We start from the raw sequence: 18,779 nt of genomic DNA, 5'->3' as shown, positions 1-18,779 counted from the left end.
GGAGAATGAGGTCTGCATCAATGTCTTGTTTTTTAATAATCTTTGACCTTTTATGACTGTCCACAGCAGAGTCTGTGTTCACATTTTATTACCTTTGATTGTTTCCTTACTGTGCTATTGCTGTTTCTCCCCCAGCACACCTTGCTGTCACAGAGCTGTGATTTATGAGTCCATTACAAATGGTTTTAGATAGGATCTGCCAGAGGAGGGTTAATAGTCAGGGGAAAAATAATGTGGAAAAACAGATTGTGAGGAATATGTGCAGCTGATGGAAACGTCATGAGTGCAGAACTTCTCTGGGCTTTCCCAGGTCAGGCAGTTATTCCCCTTCCCATCTAATATCCTAAAAAGTGAATGCTGACAGCTGAGAAGGGAACCCTGCAACTTAACATACTACTGTACTTTTTATTACCCAAGGGTTACAATAATTCAACCCTTGCTGCAGCTTCTAGCAGTAATACTATCCTGTTGTGTAATTGGAAAAGGGAGTCTTCTGCCCTTGCAGCTCTGGAAGTTGGCAGGGATTAAAATGACAAGCAGGAGGGGAAGCTGGGTATCTGTTTCAATTAAAAAAACTTAGTGTTGTAGTACCACAAAGCTGAAACGTTAGTCAGACATTCCTGTTGGGAGATCTGACAGGAAATAATGTGATTTACAATCTTGGGTATGTCTGCAGCTTGAAAGGAAGGAAAAAGAGTCATTTGTTGTTGTGTACTTCTGGCCCTGGATTAATTTACAGAGATATTTTGCCTGCAAACTGACCAGTGTTCAGAGTGATCTGATGTGTGATTGCTTTAAATGCATGGCATTTTGCAGATGTTCTGCTTGCAGTGTCTTTTGAGGTTTTTACATTATATTTTTGCTGTCTGAACATTGAGATGCTGCTTGTACTTTAAATTTGAGTAACCTTTCATATGACAGTCCTGAGTAAAACTTGGGTGTGAAATGTCTCCAAAATTTTGATCTGTCATATCAGATGTGTGGCTTTTTCAACTGCAGTAATTTCTGGGTCCCCCAGTTGCTCTCAGCAGATGTCACAGATGGAGAAGGGGGTCGGTAGCACCATCGTGCCTGGAGCAGAAATGTTGTCCTGGGTTTGCTGGTGGAACAGATTTGGTGGCCCAACTGAATTATTTCCCAGGACAGGCTGAACTGGGAGAAGCTCCCACTGCTGTAGCACTGAGCTCTCAGGAGCTTGTTCTGAGCGGGGTTAATACAGAAATAGAGCACAGAAGTGAAACCAGCCTGGGTTTCTGTTCGAAGACACTGCCCAGCTCTGTTTGTGCTCAGCAATGACAGGGTCAGATGAGCAGGAGTGTCCCAACAGAGGTGTGAAGGGAAGTTCAATCCACAGGACTTTGTGATTAAATGGGAGCAAATTCCTGCTGGCTGAAAGGCCAGGAGCTTTAAATGAGGTTTTTTACCTCCTTACAAGTGGAATGGCCTTGGGATGGGGAGAGCTGCAGTTTGTGGAAGCCCTCCTGGAAGGTGGAATACAGGTTAAGTCTCAGGTGACTGGCAGTGGAGAGCTGTCCATTCCCAAAGTTGGGAATAAAGCCTATGGTGTATGTAGTCACATTTTCAAAGGTATTTAAAAATGCAGAATACCTCTAGTAACTCATCTGGGTGCTGGTGTCTGTTGAAAAGGGCAAGCAGGTGCCACTCCAGTGAAGTGTTGCTGGTTCTGCTGGGGCTGGAGGGGCTCTGGATGTGTCTCCTGCTGCAGAGGAGCTCATTGCTCTGTGCTGTGCTGTGCTGTGGGTACTGCCAGGCTTGCAGCTGGGCTGTGGTGGCAGGGGCTGTGCAGGAGCAGCTCTGTGCTCCCAGCTTTGTGTTGTGTTGGGTCAGCTCCTGTTTGCTGGTGATTCCAGCACCCTGTACCCCTGTTCCCTGTGCCCCTCCCCCAAGGAGCTCTGGGCTTTGCACATGGCAAGTGGGAGTCAAAAGGAAGCTCAGCTTGCTGCCTGTTTCATTTTTTGTGATTTCCATACCTATAGTAACTACCTGGGGTTTTTTATTCGTTTTCTGCATTGAATGACATCTGCCCATACTCAGCCTTTAAAATTAGGATGCACAGCTATGCCCTTTTACAACTGCACATTTGTGCAATTTAAAAAAAAAAAATTTCCAGCACTGTTTTTTTCTGATTTGAGCTTTAATACAGAGTATCCAGATGACCAGAGAGCTGTGGCTGTTGTGAGAGGGTTTCTCTTTTGGAAATAAGCTAATTACAGCAAAGAGACCAAAAAGAAGAGGAGGTGCAGACAAAGGAAGCTGTAAAATAACTACTACAGACATCCTCATAACCTTTTTCCCTGGGGTAGTGCCATGGGAATGCTGGAACAGGTGCTTAAGTGGAGATTCTAGATAGGCAAACATCTTGAAAGGAAACTTATTAAAGAGCTTTCATCTAAGCTAATATTTTCAGTCTGAGATTCCTATGATCTCTAAATCCTTCAGTGACTTCAGCTGTAATAAAACTTCATTTAGAATTTGTCTGAACTCCCTGCTCCTCCACAGGAGGTTCTGGGCTGGATGAAACAGGAATGGTGGAAAATACCTCCTATCAAGTAAACACTAAGCTCATTAAGTCCTGCAAGCTCAAAGAGCTTGGCTTTGGGAGCAGCCCAGTCTGGGAGACAGCCTGTCTGATCACCTGCTCAGAGAGCAGGGCTGCAGGAGCCTCTTCTTGGGTAAAGGCAAAAATTCCATGGAAATGTTTTGTCTGGAACTCTGCTGAGAAACCTGGTCTGCAGTGATTTTACAAAAGAATTAAACAAGTGGAAATGCAGGACACGTGAAGTTGAGAGAAGTAGGTGGGGTTTGGAGAGGTGGGTGACACATCCTGAGTTCCTCTCACACAGCTGTGTGAAGGCTTTGGGGGTTTCAGCACCACTGATCTGGCACTGCTCTCAAAAGTGGCAGCACATCCTTGGGGTGCTCACCTGTAAGCTCAGGGAGCTGTGTGCTGCTGGTGCTGGCACCTGGGATGTGCTCCTGTCCCTCTGGGGGTCAGTGCCTACAGAGGAGCCAGAGGCTGGGTTTGAACCAAAGGCTGGCTTTGACCACACACCTGGCTTTTAAATCTTCACCTGCAGAGAAAGAACCAGGAGCAAAAGATCCTGGTTCACTTCCCTGTTCAGTGCTCAGCTAGGTCACACCAGATGTCTCCAGTGCCCCAAGTACCACTCTGAGCTGTAATCTGTCAGCTTGTGCTGCCTTTTTGACCATTCCAGCTGGATTTATGCTGGATTAAAGTGACTGTATAACCATGGATTTAGGGACACAACTGCAGCACAACTTGCCTTTATTTTGGTGCTTTAAGAGATCTGCTGGCAAGCTGTTTAATTACCTAAATACTCTGTGAGAAACTGAGGAGTCCTGCTGCTCAGCCTTGTTTTTACCTCCTGGATGCTGGGGAAGTACTCTGTACCAGGCACTGTGTGTGCCTGCATGTTTTTGTTTTTCCATTGCACACAGACATGTATGTCAGCTTGGAGAATCTCTGCTCGTGTCTTTTACAGCTGTTATTGAATAGATTGGGTAAAAAAGGTCTCTCCAGGTTCTCTTGGTTAATCCATAAACACTACAAGTGTGGATTCTCCTCCATGCAGTGTATTTTATTTTCAGTTTGCCTTCCTGTAAAATACTTTGGGGTTGCAGCTTTAGTGGATTTTAATGTCCTCTTCCCTAGGCTTTTTGTCTTTTAAACAATTCCAGCTGGCAGAGGAGGACAGAGCACTTCCCTAAATGTTCCCGTGATCCACAAGTGAGGAGCACAGCCCTGTGACACTGTGCCAGGTTTCCTTCCTGGATGCAAGAGATAGCAGGAGGTACAGACAGTACTTGGGAAGAGAGATCCCTGCTGGGCAAGCTCAGGTCACCTAAAGAGTCCTTGGGGTCTGAGAGTTCAGGAGCTGTGAGTGAGGATTCCCTTCCCCTGCCCATCTAATGACCAACTTCCTGATGGATGAACTGAGCTGAGTGCTCCCTCCTTCCCTCATTCCACAGCTTTAGCTTAATTGCAGGAAACTTGGCTTCCTGTTTCTCCCTGTCCTGGGGGCTGCTGTGTTGAATAATGTGATAATGGAACTGTGGTAGTATTGAAGCTGTTTGTAAATAAGACTTTGGGAGCTTGACAGAACACGGGAGGGTGAAATGAAACCTCAGCTCATGGGATTTGGGTGGCTGGAAATGGCCAAGAGAAAAAGGAGGGGAGGAGCAGTGAGAACAAACTGCTTGTGTTTCACCTGACCTGGGATCAAAGGAACTTGTGCAGATTTTGGGTGCTGTTGGGTCAGTAGGAAATTGTCTGTTTGTGTCTGTTGATGGAAAGGACACTAAAGGTTATGTCAGGACTGAGGCTCAACTCCTCAAGTGTCTGGGCACATTTTCTAACTCTGAAGTGGAGTTTAAGGGTGTTTATTTGTGTCAGAATTGGTGTGAGAGCAGCTACCGTGAGCCCTTTGGAGCTCTGAATAACTGATGTCCCTGATTTCTTAAATCCAGGCAGCTCTTGGTGTGTGTTTTGTAGGAAGAAGGGAAGAATGCTTCATGCTTTATGTGCATTTCATTCTGTTTTCTGATAAAGCTGCAGGGGAGAGGGAGCTCTGTAGTGGAACAGAGTTTGTCTTGGATGCTGATTATCTCAAGCTGATCAGTGCAAATGAGGAAGTGTTAAACCTACTTTGGGAGAAGGAACTTTCAGTTCCCTAACCCAGGTTATTCTTGAGATAGTGCAGCAAAACAATGCATTAAATGCTTACACAAACATTGGAAACAGTTTTGGTGAGGTAAGGACTGGACTCAGGTCAACAATCCACAATCAAATGGAATGAATTTCACTTGTACCACTGCTGGGAACTGGGAGCTGTGTGTTGTGTTACCTGCCCACCTTGTGACCAAGGGCTGTTCTTGTTCTGCAGAGTGACCAGCAGCTGGATTGTGCCTTGGATTTGATGAGGCGTCTGCCTCCACAGCAGATAGAGAAGAATCTCAGTGACCTCATTGACTTGGTGAGTACTGGATGCTGTCCCCAAGAAGTGGCTGTGACAAAGGCTTGGTATGTAAGAATTTCTGGAAGCTGTGGTGGTTTGTCTGTCCCATTGTCTTTTAGCAAGGTTGAACAAACAACCCCTGGCCAAGCAATGTCAGGAATCCACGTGATTGTTTTGGGCTGGCACACTTAGGGATGAAGGGTCATTAGCAGCTCTCTTAATGAGCTCACCTCCAGATGCCAGCTTGGAGGCTGCTGTTTGAATTTGGGACAGTGTGTCCAGGTGGATGAGGCCCTGGTACCTGGGTATTATCTCCTGGTAAACAGTCTGCAGTGTGAGCTCTGGGAGGTGCAGTGGCTGTGCTGCCCCACTTGCTGCAAAGACACTGCTGAGAATGTCTGGGCATCTGGAGAACACCCAAATCTATTTATAATTTGTGCTCTATCAAATGTTCTGCAGTCTAGTGTCAAAAACCAAACCTGGCTGACCATCTTGTGTCTTAATATCTTTTTTTCTTGCTTGTCCCTGGAACCTTTGTTGTCCTTTACACTAACTTAAGGATTTCTAGGCTCATTACAAGTTGCACATCCTGTGATGCACATTTGGCCTGTAATAGCCTGGTTAGTGCCAACTGTCCCTTAGAACTGTGTGTGGCACAGTTGCCTCTGGAGTAACTGAAAGTGTTAGTGAAATACAGCTTTAATCTATACAGAGTCTTCTAGTGGGAAAACTGGATTCTGCTGTCCAGTCTAAGGGTTATTTCTGACCTAAGCTTCTAAATTTGAGCAGAAGAGCAGCTGCTCACCAGGTAGAGGTTTGGTTGGGAGGTGCTTCTAAAGCTGGTGTTGGTAAGCTATGGTCAAAAAGTTGTGGCTGACTTAAATTGGTCAAACTCCAAACATTTCTTTTACTTACATAAGCCAAGGTACAGGTAAGAGACTTTGGGGGTCAAGAAAGAAATCACTGCCTGCAGGAAGGGATTATTGCTCTCTCTTGAAACCACTTAGTAATTGGCTACATCTGTGCCCCCAAAACTCTTGGCAACCTAAAGCATTGTTTTTGTGGCTGTTGATGGAGGTAGGACACAAGTGACTAAATCACTGATCTGATCTGGTGTGACATGGTTGGTTTTGTGATGAAATTGGGAGAACTGAGAGGCTATTGGGGTTTGAGCAGCTCCCAGGACCACTCAAAACAAGGAGTTGTTTGGGGAGCCATGGTAAGCTTGGCTATGTAATTGGTCTGAGGTTTTTTAATGACTCAGAAAATTGCTGGGTACCTCTAAATGCTGGAATTACTTTTGGATGGTGCTCATTAGTGCTCTACATGCTTTCCATCAGCAGCACGCTCCCTGGGCTCCTTTTCATAGTGTAACATGAACCAGAGCAGTTTGGTGCTTGTTAGGAGGCATTGCAGCCCCTCCTCTGGGGCAGAGATGAAATAATTTGTTAAATCCAGCACCATTCCTTTATTGTTGAGACACCTGTAGAACTGTTTTGCAGCCACTCTCAGCCTGCCCACCTGAGGTCTCCACTGGTTAGACAAGAGCAGTGTGTGCTCTGCCACCTGTGATAGTTCTAGAAACACCATGAACCAGACTCAAGCAAATAGTTTTTTGACCTTTACTTGGCAAATTTCATCCAAATCTTTGATGTTTTGATTCTGCTGCTTGTCCCTCCTTGAGGAAAAGGGCAGACTCCAAATGCACCATGAACATGAGCAGGTTCTTTAAACTTGGGGGAGAATTGTAGAACATTGCATCCTGACTTCTTGGCTTCCTGTGCTGGGTTTCCTTGCTCAGCCCACTGCCATGCTAGATGGATGTGAAGCAGAGGCTCATGTCAATATTTGGTGTGAAGTTTAGGGTATTACTTGAAGTTTGTTTGCAGCTCAGTTTGTCATGGTCTTTTTATAGGATTTAATCTCCAGACTTAAGGTGGCTGCTTGCTTAAAATGCATTGAAAGGAGAGAAGATGGCTTAGAAATGTCATTGTGTGTAAAGAGTTTTCCAAAACTAACTCAGTAAGGAACTGGCATCTCCTTGCCAGAATCCCAGAATGCTTTGGGTTGGGAGGGACCTTAAAGCTCATCCTGTCCCACCCCCTGCCATAGGAAGGGACACCTTCCATGAGGTGACTTCGCTTCCAGCCGTCCAACCTGGCCTTGGACACTTCCAGGGATCCAGGGGCAGCCACAGCTTCTCTGGGCAGCCTGTGCCAGGGCCTGCCCACCCTCACAGGAAGGAATTTCTTCCCAATATCCCATCTAACCCTACCCTCTTGCATCTTAAAACCACTCCTAGGCTGGTATTCCTGCTGGCAAGGATAACCACACTGAGCTCCCTCCCTGAGGTCCCTCTAACTCTATCCATGTTGTGCTGCTTGTGGCTCATAAAAGAGCATCTTGGTCCCCAGCTGAATACATGCAGTGTGTCCAGGACTGTCCATGACTGCCCCCAAGTGTTGTGCTAACAAGGGAAATGGCCCAAACTTGAACATGAAGTAAAAGGGTGGGTGGAAGAGAATTTTTGGGTCAGTGGCCCTCATCAGCCCAGACACTTTCCATTCATTAGCAAAACAGTTTGTGGTTTGCCCTTTTACCACATCTGTTGTTGGGTTTTTCAGACTGCTGAGGCTTCAATTAGAGTTCATTAGAGACGTTGTCAATCACAGCCCTCCAGAAGTCCTGCCTGAAAGAAGCTGTGCATGGTGCTGGAAATGGGCCTTGGCATGGAATGCTGTGCTTGGGGTTCAATTAGTCATTATTTGTAAATACCCTGCTCAAAGGCTGTCAGAGTGTACAAGAGCACTTCTGAATCTCTACAGATTGAGTTTGCTGTAGGCACATACATTTTTAAGGACAACTAATTTAAATTGAAATAATTTTTCATGGTGCTCTGCTGGAAACTGTGGGCCTTGGAGCATCTACCTGTGGGCCAAGTCCAAGCTGAAAGGAAATTCCCAAAAGAGGAGAGAAAAAGGTGATTGCACTGCTCTTAAATGGGTTTGTTATGAAGATGCTCCAAGTCAAAGGTTGGACTTGATGAACTTTAGGTCTTTTCCAATCTAAATTATTCTGTGTGTAGTGACAGCACTTGGAGCATTAGTTCAGGTGTTAACTGTGTCACATCCACACTGTGTCACCTCCTTACTGCCTCACATTGTGCAGGAGCTGCTGCAGCCCATTCCCTGTGCTTCCCATGGAATAACATCTGTTCTCATCACCTGGAAAAGGGACTGTGGGGCGTTGTCTGGTTGGACATGTGCCCTTGGATCAGTTGAGTGAGGTTTTGTCACACTGAGTGGCAGGAGGTGTGAGGGAGGGAAACTGGTGGAGCTCACTCCAAGTGGCCAAGCAGCTCCTTCTGAAAGGTGAGAACAATCCCTGGCAATTGTCTTCCTGCTGTCTTTCCCTTCAGGTCAGTTGTACACAAAGTCAGCCCTCTGTATTTTAGCTGTGCTCTTTCCAAGAGAAATGCCAGAGAAGGATCAGCTTGTGGGCACTGCTGCCGTGGAGGGTTCCTTCCTGGGACACCTTGGCAGCACAGGACAAGGTGGGTGAGTGGTGCCCAGTCCTTGGGAGTATTTTCAGACAGTTTCAGTGATGTGTCTTTGAGGGCTGAGGTGGCACAGGTGGAAGGAAACTGGATTTATTGTCCTTGTGGGCCAAGTGCAGCAAATAACAGATCTGTGACAGGATTGCCTATATGGCTTTGACTGAGTGTAGAAGTTGATGCACTCTCAGTCTCAGTGAAAGTTAAGCAGGTTCCTTTAGCAAGTACAAATTTCCTGCTGAGTGTTTAATTTGGATGTTTGCCTGGCTGTGTATAATATAAATTAGATGAAAAATCTAGCTGACTCAGGAAAATCAGATGCCTGGCATGAAGTGGGGACAGAAAATGGTCCTCACAGCACAGACAGGCTCACCAGGAGAGGGAGGATTGCTCACAGCCACAACTTTCTCCCTCTGCTCTCCCAGTGAGGCTGGTATTGAAACAGCAGTCACTCCCAAAAATGAGAGCTTTCTTGAAGAACAGAACCAAGTAATGCTGCCATGGAACAATCCAAGTGAGAGTTCTTTATAGACACAACAGTCATAACTTTGCTGGTTATCTGTTTGCAATTAAAGATCTGGGAGGTGATCAGCTCTCCTTTCTCATCACAGGGGAATACTGAAGTATTTTTAGTAGAATGTGTTACTTTTTAGAAAATCCCAGAATGATGAATCTTAAAATGTATAAACTTATGATTGTGAAATATTTGCACACAGTTCAGGCTGTTGCTTCATGTGAGCTCCAGGCAAGTCCCAAATCTGCTTGCATGCCTTCAGTCACTGAAGATATATGAAGCTACAGAATTTACCCTCAGGCACACTGCACTGCTTAGGCTGCACAGACCATAAAGAACATGAGAATGTGACTGGAGCTTTTTGTGTTTGGAGTCCAGGAGGCTGAGCACCGTGCGGCATTGCGGGGAAAGATAAAATAATTGGATGCAGATGGCCAGCTGAGTGTCTGGTGAGGGTGGAAGATGTTTTAAACTAAAAATCAGATCCAGTGAAAGCTGAAAAAGAAGGTGGTGGAAGCAGAAGTGCTTTGACAGCCCTGTGGGCTCAAAGCTGAGTCTTTGACCTGCTGTTCTGCCTGGACTTTCTGACCTGTGGGATGAGCTGCCAGCAGCCAGGCAGGTTTCTAACACAAGCATTATTGGCTGAAGAAAGGGGTTCTGGCTCTCTGAATAAATTTATGGTGCTTGAGAGCCAGTTTTTCCATTTGGTGAGTGGCTATAAGCAGGAGCTTTTCCAGCTAGCAAAGATTACCTCTGGATATCTTGATGGTAGTTGGAGATAGCAGTTAATATATGTAAACTGTTAATGTGCTGCTTGGCTTAGAGCTAGCAGCCCCACTTCCTGACATGAGATTGGAAAAGGGAATTTCAATTCTGGCCTTATATCACTTCTTTCTATTTTTAAGCCTTTTTGTCTTCCAGGCTCCTGCCACTGCACTGCTGGTGTTGGAGACCCTTAAAATATCTGTTTAAATGTCATCTGAAGGGAGCATGTATGAAGATGAATCCTAGTTGGAAACCTCCCTAACCTCTTTCGAGGATGGAGGGGAAACCTGTGATAGGGAAATACCACTGGAGAGAGTATGTCCTGCATATCCCTAAATTATTGCAGGATATCTCCAAGCCCAGCTGGACTCTGACACAAACAGTCAGGACTTCCCAAGATATTGATACTCTGTGATGGCTCCTGGGACTGGGACTGGTAATAGGATACAGGAGCCTTCACCTGCAGGTCACCAGTCACAGCCCAGGGCACTCTGACTGTGCCTGCCAGATGGCTGCTTTTTGTTTCTCAGAAGGGGAATCCAGCAAAAGGCACAGAAACTCTGTTTTATCCAGCAAGGCTCAGGAAGAAAGCCAAGGATCCTGTTTTGTGAATGGTTGTCACCTTTATAAAGCTGAATTAAAACATTCTCTAATTAGTGTGGCATGTCTGCTATGACACAGTTAGCTAGACAAACTTGGGTTTACCTTGTTAACATCTGTCTTTTTCCAGAAAAGCTCATTTGGCTTAATTTTGATTTTGCCAGTTCTTGCAGTGCTGGTATTCAGTGCAAGTACAGAGAATGACACTGAGCTGTTTGCAGTGTCAATTATATCTTGTCTGAGCACAGAAGTCCATTCAAGTGTCATTTCATAATCAAAGCTTGATGATTCTGTGGCCTTTGGACCTGTGATGGATCAAATTAAGGTTTAGCTCTGGGGGGATTTGTGGGAGTGACTTTCTTGGTGGTTTTAGGCCCAAGATGAGTGGAGCCAGGCTTCCTCCTTGAGTTCCCACAACATCTGCTGGGCCATGCCTGCCTTCTGCAGCAACAGGAAATTCTGAGGCTGTGCAGGGATTCCCAAACATCAGAATCATGTTTTATGAGATGGAGGATCTGAGCTGGAGGTGTGCCAGCGGGGTTCTTTGGTGAGAGGGTCAGGAGCTTCCATGGGCTCTTCTATGTTTGGGAGCAGTGCTTCTGTCCTCTAATGTTGAAAGTTCATATGGGATGAAAATCCTCACCTTCCTGGTGGGGTGGGGCTTTTAATTAAAAACTGCTCTCATCACATGTGTGTTCAGATACCTGCAGGTTCAGACACCTGCACCTTGCAGATGCACATTAAAAACACAGATGGATCTGAGTGGCTCCTTAGCTAATTGAAGTTTGCCTCATCTTCCCACAGTTGTAGAAATGTTTGGGTTGGAAGGGTCCTTAAATATCACCCAGTGCCCCCCTGCCATGGCAGGGACACCTTCCACTGTCCCAGCTGGCTCCAAGCCCTGTCCAGCCTGGCCTTGGACACTTCCAGGGATCCAGGGGCAGCCACAGCTGCTCTGGGCATCCTGTGCCAGGGCCTCACCTCCCTCATGGGGAAGAATTTCTTTCTGATTTCCAAAGTAAACTTAATCTCTTTCAGTTTGAATCTGTTCCCCCTTGTTCCTTCTGCTTCTTTAAGGAAAAAACAGACCTCTGAATAAACATGGAAAAAGTCTACTTCTTAGGACTGGGACAGCAGGAATGCTGCTGTTGCAGTGGTAGATGTGGTCCATCTCAGTCAAGGCTGTAGAAGAAAACAACAACCTGGGTGTACTCTGCTGGAGTGGACACAGCCAAAGTATTGCCTGTCCTGAGTGTGTGAAGTGCAGAATTTGGTTCCATTCAGTGTGGTCAGAGCAAGGATGGGGATTGTGTGCCAGACATGGAGAACTGAGGTATTACTCCTCTTTGCTCTATGAATTTGTTTTTAGATACTGGTTTAAAAATACTTTAATAAAATAATCCAGAAGCAATTGTTTAATTGCAAATGAGATCCTTGAACCAAGAGGTGAGTCCAGAAGGAATGATTGAGCTTAGCAACCCCAAAAAGGGTACAGTTTCCACTTTGGCACAAGTGATTATTTGTCTTGATAGCAGAGCAGTTGCCTTAATTAAAACACTGTCCACATACCTGGGCAGCTCTGCTGGAGAATTTGGTTACACAGGACAACAGGATCCTTGTTTGACACGTTGCCCTCACTTTCTCATTCAGGTTTTCTTTCCTCTGCACTACACATCCTTTGTGTATCTCCTTGGAAAAAAATATCCCCCAAACACTGTGCCCTGTTCCTTCTGAATGATGCTGCTGTTCTTCCAGGCTGAGCCCAGGCTATCATTCTTTTTTTCTTTCCAATTTACACTGAGGGTGGTCTCACTTCCTGAGTACCCAGAGCCACCAGAAGAGATGAGAGAGCTGATCTGGGGGAACAAGGGTGCATTAGGGCCAGGTGACATTAATGCTGGCCTTTAGCTGGAGATACAAGGTGCAGATTGTGTTCTGCATGTGACCTTCCAGTGCTTGGAGTGGGAAAAGATTGTGTCAGAACAAAGGTGGGAGCCCAGGCTTTGCTTATAAAAGAACCTCATCCTCCAGTGTTTGCATCACAGTGACATTGTGGTGATGAATGGAACAATATCACTGCTTCAGTTTGGCCTGAGGTGTGCCTTAATTCTTGTGTTTCTAAATTAAAGTTCAAATTCCACATGTAATGACTGCCATGGATAAGTGCTCAGGCACCTGAGTGAGTTTTGGCTCCTCAGTTAACATGGAACAACCTAAAAAAGAAAAATGAACAGTGCAAATTCACTGTCTGAGGTAGAAAACTCAGAGAATCAGAGTTGCCTTTGCTGGGATCAGAAGAGAAACTGAATCCTGCAAGAGTCTGAATGTGCACAACAGTCATTTATGTTGTAGTAAATTCAATACTTGACGTGGAAAAGAATCTGAAGTACCTAAATTCAGAAGGAATCAGTCTCATGAACATAAAGCTGAAGTGTTTAAAGCTGCAAATTACCTTGTTCAAGTTACTGCCTTTGCCTTGGAAGCTGTTTTCAAGAGTAGAAGAGGAAAGGCAGTGCTCATAAACTGTAAATTCATTCTTAGGAAGCACAGTTGATGTAATAAATGGTATAAAAATTATCTCATTGAGGTAACTGTGCCACACTTGGGTGCTTTTCCAATAATTAGAATTACACAAGTAGTTCCATCAGCTAGAATAGCTGTTCTTCTTATAAATACTGTAGAAATTTTCTAATATTTCCAAACTAGATGAGTGGTTTTCTTCTGTTTTATTCTGAAAGACAAGAAGGGGGAAAAGAATAGATTGCCTGGAGTGTTGTGGAGGGTCTGTACCAAGCAGACAGGGGATACACAGCTTGTTATACAATGCAGGCTTATAATACACTGCAGTATTATATTCTGTAAGTGTGTGATATAAGGCAGCCACTGTTATGGCTATAGGAATAACCACAGCCCTCAGAAAGTGGGAAAGAGACCCTGCTCATGAGTATTTGTTACCAAATCATCCACAGATAAGTTTAGTTCAGTAGATTGCATCTTAAAAAAACAATTGGTTACAAGTTTCTTCTATTCAATATGGGATTGTGCTCTGAGCCCTGCAGAAACCCCACACCAGGCATGTGCTGTTCTTAAAGCAAGTTGAATCTAAAAGTTACTTGTGTGGGGTTTTTTATAAGGGTTGTAAATTCAGCTTTTCTGCCTCAGGTTTGGGGTTTCTTGTGAGAAGGCTTTGTGTGGATATTTGGGGGTGAAGGACTGCACAGCCAGGCCTCTCATGCTCCCTTAGCAAACGTGTAATGTAGGCTGCTCCCAAAGAACCAGAGTGCAAACAGAGGCTGGGAAAAAGCCACTTCCCCCCAATTCTGTTTTCATCACCATGACTCATCCCAGAGGCAGGAGTCTGTTCCTGGGCATTGCTGTGTGCTGATGGGCTCCTGGCCAAGGGATGGGTTCCTCTGGTCACCTCTGGCTCGAGCTGCCAGTGCTGCCTGCTCTGGGTGCCTCTGAAGGGGAAGCAGGCACACTGAGTTGTGTCAGCCTGAAGAGGCAACCCAAAATTGATGGTTAATGGGGAAGAGAAGGAAGGGACAGAGGGGAGCCAGATGTGCTCACAGACACAGATAGATCATTTCACCTACCTTGTGTCATGACTCTGCTGATTTGGATCAGCTCTGGCAAGTATTTGAGTTTCTGGTCTCAGGAAAAGGGAGAATTTCCCTGAAAGCTGCTGCTGCTGCTTGTCTGCTTCTGTTTGTCCAGGACTGTGCTGTGTTGTTGAGGCCTCTTCAGCCAGGATGAACTCCCATGAGAGCCCTGAGCTGGGTTAAATCCTGAACTGCCCTGCTCTTGGTCTGGGCTCTGCAGTTCTCTCTTGTAGCCACATTACAGTCTGCAGAGACCAAAATAGAAACACTCAAATGAATATTTCAACTTTTTCAGCACTTTACTAACCATGTCTTGGTTTGCCTCTGATTTTTTGTGTGTTTGAAGATTGATTGTGTGGGTCAGGTGTTGCATCACTTGCTGGTCACATCTTAGACCTGTGGAATGGTTTGGGTTGGAGGGACCTTAAAGCCCATCTAGTGCCCCCCTGCCATGGCCAGGGACACCTTCCACCTGCTCCAGGCCCTGTCCTACCTGGCCTTGGACACTTCCAGGGATAGGGCAGCCACAGTTTGTTTTGTCATTTCCATTTTTTTTTTGTTGGTCTTTCATAGTCACATTGGTTATGTGTGTCCCTGCTCACTTGGACTGTCATATCCTCTCTATGTTACTGCCTTGTACTTGGGATTAGGAATGTTTTTCTTCCAGGCAGTTTGATCTCTTCTGTCCCATCTAGTTCATTAAAATAGTTTTGGGGCTGTTGCACCCCAAATTTGTTTTTTTTCCTCTAGGCTTCTTTCCTTTGAAATGGTGTTAATCCATTCACTGAATCAAAGAAAGCACATTTCCATGTTTTCTTTATTTCTCCCCCTCTCCCTCCCCCTTTCATTTCTTGTGAGTTGTGGATTCATCACTTCATGATTAATTTTGCCTTTGATTGCCTTTTGTCCTCATATTCTCAGTCAGATTTTCATCTCTATGATGCAGAGTGAAATGTAAAAGAGATTCCACACTGCTTATTTCTTTCTTGTTTTATTTGCATATTGTTACCAATCTCTTCAAGAACATCCCACTTGTCCTGTGACCCTGTTGTGTTGTGGGGAAAGTGCATTTTGCTTCAGTCCATTTCTCATGCAGTGAAATCTGCACTGTTGTTCAGCAGGAAACACCTGATGCAGTAATTGTTTGCTAACAAATGCAGGAATGATTACAGTAATTTCACAATTATAAGCCGCACCATTTTGACTAAAATTTTGGTCCGAACCCAAAGTGCGGCTTATAATCAGGTGTGGCTTATATATGGACAAAGAATGAAAAGTTACTGTTTTAGTTTGGAGGACAGGTGTCTGCTGAGAAAGGCAGGAGCTTCTCTTTGAAATGGAGAATGTAAACCCCCTCCCTCCAAATTATTATAATTTTGAAACCAAGGGGCTTTCAGGCAAAGATATGGGAATTAGGAATAACAGTTCTTTACTAGGGAAATTAAAATAGAAATACAGCACTACAAAGAAACAAACTCCAAACCCTGACACAGTCAGAGTACAACCTGACACCCCGTCAGGCAGGGTGTTGGCAGCAGTCCCATTCCATGGTGGCTGCATCCTCCTGCAGTGACAGATGTGGCTCAGTTGGAGCAGTGCTCCTGTACAAGGTGCAGTTTCCCTCTGGAGCTCCAGTGGTGATGTGGAGAAATCCGGTTTTCCTCTGGAGTCCAGTGGAGAAAGGGGCTCCCTTAGTGTCCCAAAACCTCTGTTTTTATCTTGGTGAGAAATGTTGGGCTCTTCCCCCTGGCTGGAGCAACTCCCAATGGGATGCAGTAATTTTATCAGTCCCACAGTGGGACTCAATGGCCATGAGCAGAAAATGACTGGCTGGAGGAAGGATGGGTTGTGAAAAGATAAAGAACAATGCCCTGCCTGGTTTCAATGGATGGCCCATTAGCAGAATATCTCCCATGGAGATCAGGATCACTGCCCCCACCCTCAACAGATGGTGATAGAACAGATACCTTTTATCACACTCTGTATTGTAACCCCAGACACCCGGACGTGTGGCTTTATAATGGTGAAGTTACTGTATTGATGCTCCCTGGGATGGACTGGGGCTGCACATTACCCACAGTGTGTGCAGGAGATGGAGTCTCCTGTCCCTGCAGGACATCACAGCCCCTCTGCCACGTTGGAAGCAGAGTTTGTCTTTGTCCACATGCAGGGCAGGGAGGCACTGGGGGTTCTGGATCCATGGAAAGATGTGCAGGATGCAGGAGGTGTGCTGGATTGGACATGTGCACACACACAGACATGTTTATTGTCATCAGCCAACCTGGTCATGCTTGGCTACATGTCTGGAAACTGCTGAGAGTGACCCAGAGTGGGAGCTTGGGAAAGCTCACTGCAGTTATGGATGGTGAATTCCTTTAGCAGCTCCCTCACTCCATTCCCACCTCACTGTAAATATTTACCTTTATCCATCAGCCCTGGACAGTCGCTTCCCTGGCCAGCCTTGGCACAGAGTGAGCATGGACTGTGTGTGTATTGAAGTGTGCTGGACCACACCAGTGGTTTGTGATGAAATCTGGAATTATGGGAGGTGGGAGCATAGGGATGTGTTGTAAGTGAAGAGTTTTGGCTTTGGGACAGATGTGGGCTGTTAATAACAAAATCTGTTCTTAGGGGTGCCAGTGCCTTCCAGCCTTAACCTGCTGCCCTCTCTCCCCTCCCTGCTGTTTCCTGCCTCCCTGCAGGTCCCCAGCCTGTGTGAAGATCTCCTCTCCTCTGTGGATCAGCCCTTGAAGATTGCACGAGACAAGGTGGTAGGGAAGGATTATCTATTGTGTGACTACAACAGAGATGGGGACTCCTACAGGTGAGTTCCCAGCCAGAGCTGGGGCTGCCTGCTGCTCTGGGAATGACATCCATGTGCAGCTCTTGCAGACCCTTCTCCCTCTTATTTTCAGCCAAGAAAATATCAGTCAAAGATTTAGAATCCAAAATGTACAGTTGTGATCTTGCTAAAAGGGGGGTGACTGATGTATTTCTCTTTGTTTTCTGTATTTTAGATTAAAACCAGTCAGTTCTCTAGCAGAAATTAGACCACTGCAATGTTACAAAATCTCTGGAATGGATAATGACAGAAGAGATGATGCAAGCTGTGGCTTTAAACAAAATCATCTTCAGCTTGTACAAAACAGGGTGGATTTGCCAGCTGGGAAAGGCTCTTTCACTCATGTTTTGCAAGGAATTGACTGACTTTGGACTCAGTGTCATTAGTTCTGTTTGAAAGTCTTGGCCCAAGTTTTTACCAAAGGAAGGGAATCCCCATCTACCAAAATAGCTGATTTATTCTGAGGGCTGCAGACACAAACATTGAAAATATTCAAGCCCTGTAAACTGGGTATAATTACAATTTAATTAATTTTGAAGTAGGAGGGGCTGTAATACTGGAATGGTACAATCAGGTTTCAGTGTTTTGGCTGCCACATTAAACACAGCCTCTCTTTTAATGTGTTTTCCTCTACCTTGCCATTAGGATGATGTTTTTATTTTATGTTTAAATCATCCCTTCACTTTCTCACATTGTCTGACTTCCCTTAATGGCTGTAGTGACAGTGGTGTAATTGCAGATATTTAATTTGAGAATCATGAGTTTACAGTCCAGCAACCTTTGTGACTCCTACAGCACTTTTGTTCTTTCCCTTAAAGAAGGGTTCTGGGCTGTGAGGTAATGACCCCATTCATCTCCTGCCCTGAACTACCAGCTCAGCCATTCTGCTGCTTCAGGGGATGCTTCTGAGGCTTCAGTGTCATAATTTACATTTTAGTGCTTGGAATTACCTCCAGGAAGAATCTCACTTTGCTCTGTGTAGATTTGATGCAGTGTTTTACATTCATCTGGCCTGAATGTTTCAGGAATTGTGTTTCAAAGTGGAATTTCAGCAAATATTTTTTAACAAATCTTTTTTCTTTGGCTCAGGCATCACTGCAGAGGCAGTGAGCTTGTAAAGGATTCGAGATAAATTGCTTCAGTTGCTTTGAGTTGCAGGAAAGGTCCCTCTAATGTGAAGCACATCTGTGTGTGGATGATTTACACAGAACATGCTGAGATTCATTTTGTTCTAGAAACAGGAGATGGAGAACAAGACTGGATGCAGAGTTTGACAGTGCCCCTGGCGTGGCTGAGTGTAAATCCCAAGGAGTTTAAAACAGGACCTATTGCAGGGGCCAACAAGTGAGCAGGACCCAAAGGTGGAGTGTCACTCACATTATTTAGGGTACTAATCTCATATTTAGAAACTATTCCAGCCCTCTACAGAAGAGCCTGGTGCCTTCTAAAAGAATTTTGCGTTAATTTTGTGTACCCCAGCTGGTCAGATCCACGTTAGCAGCTGCATGCATTTAATAATTTCTGAATTAGTAGCTAACAAGGGAGTTTAGAGCTTCTGCCCCCCACGAGATGTACACACACAGCTGCAGCCCCTCTGGCAGATGCAGGAGGGATTAAATCTTGAATTTTGTGTGGATCTTTCAAGAGATGCTTTCTCCCTGAAGTTGGGATGTTTCTTGCAGCCCTTTTGCGTCCTGCTCAGGCTGTTGATGTGAACATCAATCACCAGGGACACAGAGAACTGGAAAAGGCATTGATTAGACAGTAATGGGACATTGTGCAATCACTGCTAACCCCTTGTGTTTAATTAGGGCACATGACAGCCCTTCCTCTAAGGTCAGTGTCACTGTTGCCTCTGAAATTTGCTCCATCTCTTTTTGAGAAGGTATTAAGTAGTTACAAGTAA

The 18,779-nt window shown here is 45.3% G+C and overlaps 1 protein-coding gene across 2 annotated transcripts in view; it reads left to right on the top strand.

The window, feature by feature from the left end:
• Positions 1-18,779, top strand: part of CAPZB (capping actin protein of muscle Z-line subunit beta) — a 56,136-nt gene that overhangs the window by 9,421 nt on the left and 27,936 nt on the right. For both annotated transcript variants that reach the window (XM_033079319.2, XM_033079318.2), the window contains exons 2-3: positions 4,926-5,015; positions 16,734-16,855. In XM_033079319.2, coding sequence (XP_032935210.1) covers positions 4,926-5,015; positions 16,734-16,855 — 212 coding nt within the window. The remainder of the gene's footprint in view (positions 1-4,925; positions 5,016-16,733; positions 16,856-18,779) is intronic.

Source organism: Catharus ustulatus, chromosome 24 (assembly GCF_009819885.2).
Source record: "Catharus ustulatus isolate bCatUst1 chromosome 24, bCatUst1.pri.v2, whole genome shotgun sequence".
NCBI classification, from domain to species: domain Eukaryota; kingdom Metazoa; phylum Chordata; class Aves; order Passeriformes; family Turdidae; genus Catharus; species Catharus ustulatus.
Note: the sequence above shows the minus strand (reverse complement) of the source record. Positions and strands in the feature narration are given on the sequence as shown.